The sequence below is a fragment of the Chenopodium album genome, chromosome 27, assembly GCF_948465745.1.
Source record: "Chenopodium album chromosome 27, dcCheAlbu1.1, whole genome shotgun sequence".
NCBI classification, from domain to species: Eukaryota; Viridiplantae; Streptophyta; class Magnoliopsida; order Caryophyllales; family Amaranthaceae; genus Chenopodium; species Chenopodium album.
Window position 1 is genome coordinate 21109622 of NC_137860.1, and position 11160 is coordinate 21120781.

Below are 11160 nucleotides of genomic sequence, written 5' to 3' on the forward strand. Positions count from 1 at the left end.
ACAATTTTTTATTCTCTCAACTACCCCACTATCTCCATATTTTATTATTTTCTTTAATTTCTCCTAAAACTCCGCGCACAGAGAAATGGAGCAAGTATTTAAAAACGGAGGGAATATTAAGTAGGATCTTACGATTATACGATCTGATCCTATCGATTCGATCTCACCCCCTCATCGATCCAAGGCAAGATCCTGATCCTAACAACTTTACATGCTATGTGATAAACTACACTATCGCTTGGCTACTAAGCCAAGGAAAACTTCTAAAGCTAAGAAGAAAGCTTAAAAGAAATGAAATGCTTGTTGGTGATCGATTTGTTATTGTCTTTCTATCTGTCCTTACACTTCTATTTGTATGCAAAATGGAGCGGTTATGGCTAACTCCCATAAATGTTGTACGGTTGTGTTTCTTGGCGCCAACACTATTTTGAAAATTAAAAATCATTCATTAGCCTTCTAATCCGGTCTATATATTATTCGACCTTAGCGTGATATTAGCCAATGGCTACTATGTTATAATCGAACTAACCCAAAGACCTGACTCTAGGGCTTCCAACTTGGTCAGAGTAAAAAAAGTCAATCAAAAAGTCAAAAATTTGATATGGGTGTAACAACTCCTTTTATTTAACAGGTTTCAAAATCAAATCTTTTAAACACGATTTCGGGTTAAACAATGTTTAAGCCAGTTCATACCATTCCTGGTTAACAACAATTCAGGTTAACAACGGTTCAATCCTGTTTCGGTTTGATTCTATTTCAGTTCGGTTTAAAAACTATTCGGTTTGTTTACGGATTCGATTCTTATATGATTTAATATTATTCGATTCGGTTAAGTTTTGGGTTTACTAACAAACGATTTGGTTCGATTTTTGATTTAAAATAATATGATTGATTTTAGTCTGTCTGGTGAAAGACACACATCAATGAAAAACAAAAATCCGGGGGCCATAATCCACCTTACTTACTCCAAAATCCTTGCTCAATGCTCAAATTAAGACCAGAAAAGACCTCATCATTGTCTTAGTGCTCCTAAAAAGAAAACACAATAGCATAATTATTCATTCGAACTACCCACGCGCTACAACAACAGTTATACCACGCGCTAGTGACATTGCAACGCAATCATCAAAGCTCTCACTTCCTACTGGCTAGTAGCTGTCACGTGATTTACACGTGCGTCAGATATTTGCCATCTAATTTGCACGTGATTTACACGCGCCATCTCTTCTTACATGGTCAACTCACCAACTAACTTTGCTGTACTCCACCGTTCTGCTCAGCTCGACGGCAAGAGAGAGAAAGAGAAAGAGACAGAGATAGAGATAGAGAGAGAGAGAGAGAGAGAGAGATCTATGAGATTCGTTGGATTTTGAGGTATGATTTCACTAAAAACCCTAATTTTTGTTGTTTTTGAAACTTGGGTCTGTCGTTTTTTTTGTGAATTTTGCTGTTTAAGTTTGTTGAAATTGTTGATTTAGTTGATTTAGGGTTTTATGATTTGTTGTGTTTTTGATTTTATGCTGTTTTTTAGAGTGCTGAGATTGAAGATGGTTTGAAATTGGGTTTTTTTTAGGGGGGTTTTGGTGGGGTTATGGCAACTGGGATTGTTGGGGGTGAAGGTGGTATTTCTAAGGATAGGAAAAAGTTGGGTGATAGTAAAGTTTACAGTAGGAAATCTTTCAAAGGGCTTAAAACCAACTTAGCTGAAGAAAATTCTCGATATTTACCTTCCCAAGAGTTGAATTCTGGGAAGGAGCTTGGTTTTAACAGGTTTGCTGCTTGGTCGTCGAATAATCGTGTGGGTCGAGGTGGTGGTGGTGGTTACGCTGGTCATCGCGATATGTTGGGAAATGGAATGAGTGGGACGGGGTTTTCCCGGGTTGAGGATCGTGTTTCGATTAGTTTGATGTGTAAGACGAAGAAGGAGAGGCGTGAATTGAGGAGGAAACTTGAGGGTGAGCTTAATCTAGTTAGGAGTTTAGTGAAGAAGCTCGAACGTAATGGTAGTGGTTTGAGGTCTATGGTGGATGATGGTAATAATGACGTGGGGAAGTTGAAAAGAGTTCATTCTGAGGTTGGGTCGGTGGGGTGGCATGAGGGTAGGCCAATTGATCAGCTGAGTGTTACTGTGCCGGAACATAGTCAAGGTGGCAGTGAAAATGTGGAGAAGGAGAAGAGGACCCCTAAGGCGAATCAGTTTTATCAGAGTTCAGATTTCATACTGGGTAAGGACAAGATCACACCATCAGAACAGAACAAGAAGTCGAAAGGCATGGGGAAGAAGAACGGGGAGTCTGGATCTGGAGTTGGGATGAGCAGCTCTCTGAGTAAGGTATTTAAGAGTTGTAGTGTATTGCTGGATAAGTTAATGAAGCACAAGCATGGATGGGTCTTTAATACTCCTGTTGATGTGAAGGGCCTTGGTTTGCATGATTATTTCACTATAATTAAGCATCCAATGGACTTGGGTACTGTGAAATCTAGGCTAAATACCAACTGGTACAAATCTCCTAAGGAATTTGCCGAGGATGTTAGACTTACCTTTAATAATGCAATGACTTATAATCCGAAAGGGCATGATGTCTATATAATGGCAGAGATAATATCAAAAATGTTTGAAGAAAAGTGGAGTAGTGTAGAGGCGGAATATATGCGGGAGATGAGACCTTCTATGGACTATGAAGCCAGTCTTTTAACTCCAACATCAAGAAAGGCTCCACCGGCTCCAGCATCCTTGCCGCCTGCAGTTGATATGACCAGGACACTGGATAAATCAGAATCTATGACAAAGTCTGCTGGTGCTAAACCCAAAAACCCTAATCTTACGCCAACAGGCAGGATTCCTGTTCCAAAGAAGCCAAAGGCAAAAGATCCCAATAAGCGAGACATGACATATGTGGAGAAGCAGAAGCTTAGCACTGACCTTCAGAACTTACCTTCAGAGAAGCTTGACAATGTTGTCCAGATTATTAGGAAGAGGAATCCTTCACTCTGTCAAAATGACGACGAGATTGAAGTGGACATTGATAGCGTTGACACTGAGACTCTTTGGGAGCTGGACAGATTTGTGATGAACTACAAAAAGAATCTGACCAAAATTAAGAAAATGGCTGAAGTGGCCCATGTTGAAGGGGACGCTGCACCAACTATAGAAAAGGTGAGAAACAAACCCTCTTCGCTTGTTAGTTATAAAGTATGATTATAGCTTGCTGGTTTTCCTGATTTTATTAATTTCATCTCTCCATGCAGAATGAAGCTCCATCCATCTTGGAAAACCCAAAAGAAAATAAAGCTGGTATACTTTTTCTGGATATCTGAACTTATTTATAAGGTTGTTACTTGTTATTAAATTATTTCAACTTTTGAAAATGACACAACTTTATTTTAAATGTATGAAGCAGAAGAAAAGAATGACCTTATATTACCTCCTGTTCAACATGAAAAGCAAGCTGGCAACGCCAGCAGATCAAATAGTTCAAGAAGTTCAAGCAGTGACTCTGGATCCTCTTCCAGTGGTACTTTTTTTATATTATTTTTTGGAAGTTATGGTTTTGGGCTTATGATTTCAAGTTTGTACACAACCATTTTCCTTTCCTTAACAACTTTGCAAATTTATGCAGAATCTGATAGTGATACTTCCTCAACCTAAGGGTCAGAAAACAAGCATTATCATGGGATTTCAACTCCCTTTTTAGGTAAAGATTTGATTAGATTATCATATGCCATTCTTTTTTTATTTCTTCTCGTACACGAATGTGTTCCTGATTTTTGGTTCATCGATTTTGTCTGCTTGTGTTTTCGGTATAAGTAATATAGTAGGTACTGATCTTCCTAGAAAGGCAACATGCTATAGGTAATTAAAGTTGATAAAAGTAATATTCCTTTCATCCTTTTTATGTATCATGTTTTAAACATCATTTATTTGATGTCTCTTATTACATTTACTTCATGTAATCCCTGTTTATATTTTTTGCATTTCGAATGCTCTGGCAGATTATTAGTAAGACAAGTATTTAATACACCCTTACAATTTTCTTTTTACTAAAATTAGAGGACAAAGACATCATTATTATGGTCATTTACTTTATTCAAGGTGTTATCCATTATTAGCCCACTGTAGTCTATGACTGGACATAAAACTACTCGCTGCGTGTAAGATACCGTATTTGTGTATAATTTGAAGTTTAAAAGCACCGGCCTTGGCAGGCTAGGGTGGCTGGTCTTTGCTGTTGAATGAATTTGTAGCAGATGAGTGTCTTCAACTGTTTTACTTCAAGGACCCCATATTCGATCAATTATACAATATACTCAAATTAAATAAATTAATGCCTAGGTTTTAGATTGACCTTATTCTTTGCCGATAATATTTGTGACATAATATGATCTGAAATATGGGCTCAACTTAGAAAACTAATAGTGTGCATTTACTTTGATGGTATCAAGTACCAAATCAAGATAAAAATCATACAGTCCTCAACCTGCCTTTTAAAGACTTTTAGAAAAAAGCTTACAGGTTCATTAGAAAGATTGGATTGATTTACATCATATCTTGGGTTTACATATAAATACATCAGAAAATTGATGCTCCTGCTCAAAAGTACATAAAAAGAAGTTTAGGATCTTTTACCGCACCAGAGAGGGCTACCAGAGGCCAAGCCAATGTTATGTATAGAGAAACGCGTAAGCAGGTATCTTTGTTCAGAGTAGATGAGGAAGTTGTCTAGTACGAAATTTGAAGGAGTGGGGAAGGCTAGTCATGTATAGCTGTTGTTTTTAAGTAGATCTCTTGTCTTTTTTCTTTAGCTGTAGTTCTTTGTATCTTTAGGTTTAAAGGTAAGTGGGTTACTCTTTCTTTTTCTTTTTTTTTTTTTGTTTTGACAATGGTCCAAAAAGGAGGCTAGCTCCCAACTGACGGGTTACTCTTTCTGTTCCTTATTAAAGATACCATTTATCCTCAAAGGTTTAGGTGAAGAATTGTAATGTGGCATTTGTTGATTAAAGTTGAATAAAAAAAAAAAGTATGGGAATATATTAGTGTTTATTAGGGAAAGCATGAGAATGTAAAGTAAAGGGGGGAGGGATGTGCCAGTTTTGCATGTAGCAGTTTGTGTGTCATGGTTGAATAAAAATGTTGTTAGATATGGAAACAAATCTACTGATGAGCAAGTAAGAATTGTGGTGTGTTAAATTTAATTTATTTTTTTATTTTTTTTTTTTTCCAAACTGATACCAGAAAGTCTACAAAATTTGCTATGGTTATTAATTTGTGTAGGGGCAGGTCTTCAAAGACAGCAAGGGGCAGCCAATCTCTTTGTTTTCTGTAGGTTTATGGCATCCTTTTACTCCCTCTCTCCCCATCCTCTTCTTTTCTGTTGGGTTGAGGTGTTTGAGGGTGCTATGTAGGTACTCCAGATGTTTTAGCTTGTTGCTTCTTTTCTTTATCTTTCTGCAAACGAGTATGCTGTGTGTGCTTTCTGGCTAGAACTTGGTTGAAGCTAATAATAAGTTCCAGAGACATGGAACTTTTATTTAAAGCAGTAAATTTGTAAACTGTGAAATATTTGGGAATGGTACATGAAAGATGAACTGGTTCATCCAGATTTTGGAATATTGTAAGAATTGTGGTGTTACAATGAGCAAGTATGTTGCTCTTAATAGGCATACCGATGTGGCTTGATACTGAGTGTTCATTAACCTGACAAAGCACTTTAGTACACCATGTTCCAGTTGGCGAGGTTTAAAGAATATGGTTTGTTGGGTGGGGGTGAAAGAAATGAGTCATTAAAATTGTATATATTGGTGGTTTTGTATAAGGTGCGACCATAGCTGTTACGTTTGTAAGTATACTTCCTAAGTTTCTTTGACTTCTCTTATTAGTTGGACACATCCTGTATCTCCCCCTCCCCCCCCCCCCCCCCCTCTTCTTCTGCAAGTAGTTCTACTGATGGTGCTTAATAGAACTGATGAAAACTTCAGAGTAGTTCGAACTTGGCGAAACCTATAAGATAGTGCTTTCTGAATGAATAAACATTGTGCATAAGTATTGTGTTGCACTACACACTGCAGGTTGCTAGTTACATTATTGTCTCTTTTTTCTGACAACAGGGGCTTTCCCCATTATTCTCGATGGCTATATGAGAGTTTTTTTTTTGCCTGAATGAAATTGTATGTAATTTTCTCATAACAAGTTTTTATATTATTCTTGAAGACGAGGTAACAATTGCCTCGGAGGTGAGTAGTTTTGGGAGGTCACAAATAGTACCCTCAGCATGCGACTGTTGAGGGGGGAGGGGAGGGGAAGGGAATAAGGGGATGAGTTATTTTGTTTGAATGGCTGGGGCACATCATGAGCCTAGTTCTCATAATTGAGTAGTCTGTCTTACAAAGTGCTTATTGTGTAGAAGAGACTGAAAACAGTTTTGGACTGAGCCTAGTTCTACATCACTCATACGAAGTGCGTATTGTGTAGAAGACATTAAAAAGAGGCATGGAACTGTTTGTCGCTGAAATTCATTATTATTTGAAGACGGGATCCTTGTAAACTTCCGGCTTAACTAAAATTCTTTTATGTAGTTTCTTTTAAATTGAAGAATATTGAGTCAGCTTTCTATCTCAGACTTTAAGGTAAAAACTAGTGTGTGATCCGGGCTTTTGCCCGGGGTGATACGTTCAATAATTTCATTTTTATATTAGATGCTTTAAAAGACTTATTAATTTTTTTAGCGTGGATAAATTAGAATAAAATGACAACAATAATTTTTTAACATTCTAATATATGTATGTATTTACATATAAATTTGGATGATGGTAATACCTATGGTTTCCATTCGATGAGGTATGTGGTTCAAATACTGGTGTAAGAAAGGATACATGTGGAACATAAACAATTTTATGAACGCCTTTTAATACATAGTATAGATGGATCAGCAAATCAATGGAAAATTCCAGATAATTTCTACAGTTATTGCAGTGCCAATGATATTTGTTGAATTTGCTTGGGTAGTTCTTATGCTATTTGCTAATTGTCTTCTTACTGTATCTGATGGTGGTCATAGTTGTAGTAATAACATAGTAATCATGTCAACCAAGTTTCATTATGGATTCACTTTCCTTTTCATTTAAAATAGCTAGTAAAAAAAGAAACTACCGATGGTGGTTGTCATACCTTGTTTACATTTTATATTAAGGATTGCTAGAGTAATCACTGTTTTGTTTCGATATCAGAATTTGATGAATTATGATGTAAGCTACTGGTGTTCTGATATATACTTTGCAATGTTGCAGTTTACATTAAGGATCCAGGAGGGTGCTTTGTGGATGTACAGTGGTTCTGACTATTCTTGGGGCTCTCTGCTGCTGTAGCACATGTTGCATGGAGTACCAGAGTCTGATGTGCAAGAAAGTGGAAGGCCTTGTCCTTGCTAGGTTGTAAAATGTGATTGTAAGAATGTTTAGTTAGGTAATTAGTGGTATAGCTTTTGCTGCTTTGTCTATATTGCTAACAGTGTGATCCCTTCTAGATTCAGGCAATTTAGAAATATTTATGTGCTGGGGAATTTGATGTAAGCTAACCGAAGAATGTAATCTTCGTGATATGGTAGTAGAACAATTATTTTCCTCCTGATCTAATTAATTCTGTTAGCATCATCTGGCTGCTGTGGGAGTCTAGTTTTTTTGCTGCATCAGATATTCAGATGAGTATGCACTAATGATCTTGTATGTGGAGTCTCTCTATACAAATAAAAGGAAAGCGAGGGAGGGAGGGGCAATAAATTCCCTTGTTTGTAAACCAAGAATATGAGAATAAATATTTACTTAGTGTTAATTTCTTTTTCTGTTTTGCCAATACTCATATGGTACTAGCTTCCTATTTTGCTTTAATTTATGATTTAACACTTAACAATCCTAGATTTCTAACAGCATGTCATACCAAACCCTGGAATTTCGTAATTTTAAAAATAAGTAGCTTTGTAATTTACTCCTTCCGTCCCATAATTTCGTGTCTGTATTCCTTTTTGGGTGTCTCAAAATATTGTGCCTGTTTCTAAAAATAATTCATAATCATTACTTACTTTTTATCTTTCCCATGCAAAATACACATATACGATATACCCAAAAAATCAACTTTTTTTTTAATTTTTTTTATACATTATTCTCTACTTTTTAATATTTCTATACAATATTCTCTAATTTTTATAGTTTCAATAGCATATTCCCCTACTTTTAGGGTAGTGATACACATACAATGGTTGTATGTGGGCCAAGTATACAACACCACTTATAAATTGCCAACTCACAATAAGCAAGAAAAATGAGAGTGAAAATTGGGGGGAAAAAATTTTGGTGTTTGGCGCCATGTAGTACTAATAGGCGGGATTTCTTGTTGGCGATTTTTTGGCGCCATACTATTACATTACCAAAATATTATATTACGTTACTAAAAAAATATATTACGTTACAGTTGTTACCAAACAAATATACTACGTTACCAATAAATACAAATTTCTTACTAGATCTAATGACGTCCTAGTCAGCATCATTAATGAAGAGAGATAGTTTTAATAAAAATTGATTAATATTTCATTTGACAATATTTTATGAACTAATTTTCAAAAATTATTATAACCAAACCAATAAAATTCTTTATTTTATGCTCTTTCTACAGACATCCATATTGATATACTTTTAAAGATATTATATAGTTGGACAATTTTGACCTTAGTATATAATGTGTTTTTTCTTTATACTATCTTCATCCTATAGCTAAAAAAATATTAGAGGGTTAAAAAAATTAAAAAAAAAATGGAGGGTTGTCATTTGTTGGACGGTCAAATTCGAAATATTGAGAGTTACAATAAAATGTTCGTTGTATGATTTTAAATCAAATGTTGGAGGGCTTAGAATTAACTACTAGAGAATTTAAATTAAATCAAGAAAGGTTAAACACGACTATTATAACTTATTGCAAAAGTACTTTAATGTGTTCACAACTTATTTTCTTATTCAAAACCGTGTTACAATTAAATATTATTTTGTAAAATCATATTTGAATCATATATTCCATATTCAAAATTTTGTTACTATAAAAAAATTTTTTTGTAAAATTATATTTGAATCATATATTCCTTATTCAAAATCATGTTACATAGATAACGGATACATAGTTTTAGATTTTCAGATACTATAGCTTATCCTTCAATTCATTACCAAATTGTTTGGGTCCAATTTAGTCTAATTGGGATTAGTCCATAAATGATTCAATTTAAAGCCCAAGGTCAAAGGTTCAACTCTCCATTCATGTCAAGTCAAGGTCAATCAACATGGCAAGCCCGTTTGGCTTAGGCGCACTTCTCCAAGTTATGCAAAGGTATAAAAGCCATCAATTGTCCAACTTTACATTCATTCATATATAGCCTCAAGCAATTAATTCTCTTGCACAGCTATTTCTCTATACACATTCTACTGACTTCGCCATCGGAGGGGCCTTCCTCGGCACAACCCCCAAGGCCAGTTTACGTGTGTTTGCTGTGCAGGAAACCCTCGGTCCAGCATCATTTGGACCGAGCCCAGTCTTCACCACTTCTCAGGACCTTCGGCAAGGTCCCGTTGTTTTCACCCGAAACACAAATTATGCGGGGGGAAAAAGTTCATATCCTAATGTAAGGGGAAAAAGGGGAAGGTGTTTGATGAACTATTTCGGAAGAGATTCTTTATGGAGTTTCGAGGTGGGGTGGTTCAGGTGGGTTTCGGGCTTTCTGCGCGGGTTAGGATGGGTCGCCGACGCTCAAGGAGGGGTAACAAAGGGGTCAGGGACCCGGGGAGGCCGAAGGGGGAGGTGTTTGATGAACTAATTGATCGCTTAACAAGGTGTTTTATCGTTAATTGATTGTATCATCGTTTTGTGGTCAAATCAAAAAGTTTATAATATAATTTAACCAATATTGCTACTGAGAAAACCTCAAACTTACCAAAATATTATATGATTAAAGTTATTTCTATGAGATCTCATACCTTTAATTGATCGTTTTAAATAGTTGCACCACCTATTTATAGTATCTATTTATTTACTTTTTGATTTAATTTTCTCTTTATACAATTCCATGGTCGTGGTACATTTTAGGATAATTGCTTATGTGTATTTACGTTAATGAAATCGCTTATTTTATCCTTAGGTGGCATGATTTCATGTTTTTCTACCACATCGATGGAATTCTAGTATATACATCTTGAACAACTGTTGTGCCTACTTAAATGATCGTCTCAAAATGAAGTTTTTTTTTTTTTTTTTTTTTTTTTTTTTTTTTTTTTTTAACACAAAAATGAAGTTATTTCAAACAAGTACACATAATCAAGATGGGTGTAAGTACTAACGATCAAAATTAAATAACGTTCCAAATTCAATTTTATATATACATCGAAATTGAAATGTATTGTGTTAAATTAAATAAAGTTTTATAATGATTTTTTTTTTGGTGAACACGAGGGGCAAGCCATATAAGGATTAATTTATACTATTATTTGTTTAAGTTATTATATTTTCACTAACTATTCGTTACTATTATATGTGAAAAATTATAAAATGTCATATTAAAGGATTACGAGAAAATAAGTAGCAATTAATTAATCAATTATGGTTTGGGTTCGTAATTGTTTAAAAAGAATTTAGTAACTATTTATTAGTGCTCAAACCAGGCCAAGCTATTTGTATTTAGTAGTAACAAATATTTATTGTTCACTGTGTCTTCGATTATTGATCTTCTCACTATTATTCCAATTTTTGTTACTAAGTAATTACGAAATTACAGCGTTCTACTTATCTTGTCATCGTCTTGCCTGAAAATCTACATTTTAGCCATTTTTAACGTTTGAATGTTACTTAAACCTTCAATTTTTAATTATTAAAATAGATTATAATATGACCCATTATTGACGTTCTTATGTCCTTTGAATAAGAATATAGAAGATATTTTAATTCAGAATTTATCTTTCGCCATTCATGAAAAAAAAATCTCCATTGAACTTGAGTTTTAGTTTTAACAGATAGATAAAAATCTCCACTTATTAGTTATTACTCACAATTGCACTCCATGTCTCAAATTACACAAGATCTGGTCAATTGACTATTTTCTTATTACATTTGTGAAAAAAATACTACCTCCG

At 34.9% G+C, this 11160-nt stretch overlaps 1 protein-coding gene across 5 annotated transcripts; it reads left to right on the top strand.

The window, feature by feature from the left end:
- The first annotated feature begins 960 nt into the window (after positions 1-960).
- Positions 961-7825, top strand: LOC145619508 (transcription factor GTE4-like). Of its 5 annotated transcripts, XR_014108134.1 has the most exons (7): positions 961-1374; positions 1532-3157; positions 3250-3295; positions 3399-3515; positions 3621-3695; positions 5273-5320; positions 7285-7825. XR_014108134.1 is itself a non-coding variant. In XM_081674210.1 (6 exons), the coding sequence occupies exons 2-5, from the start codon at positions 1592-1594 to the stop codon at positions 3647-3649; spliced, it is 1758 nt and encodes a 585-aa protein (XP_081530336.1). In that variant the 5' UTR covers positions 962-1374; positions 1532-1591; the 3' UTR covers positions 3650-3695; positions 7285-7825. The 5 variants fall into 5 exon arrangements, 4 of the variants coding, with proteins under 4 accessions (XP_081530336.1, XP_081530338.1, XP_081530340.1 ...); XM_081674210.1 differs by lacking the exon at positions 5273-5320 and having other exon boundaries at positions 962-1374; XM_081674212.1 differs by lacking the exon at positions 5273-5320 and having other exon boundaries at positions 964-1374; positions 3402-3515.
- Positions 7826-11160: the final 3335 nt, after the last annotated feature.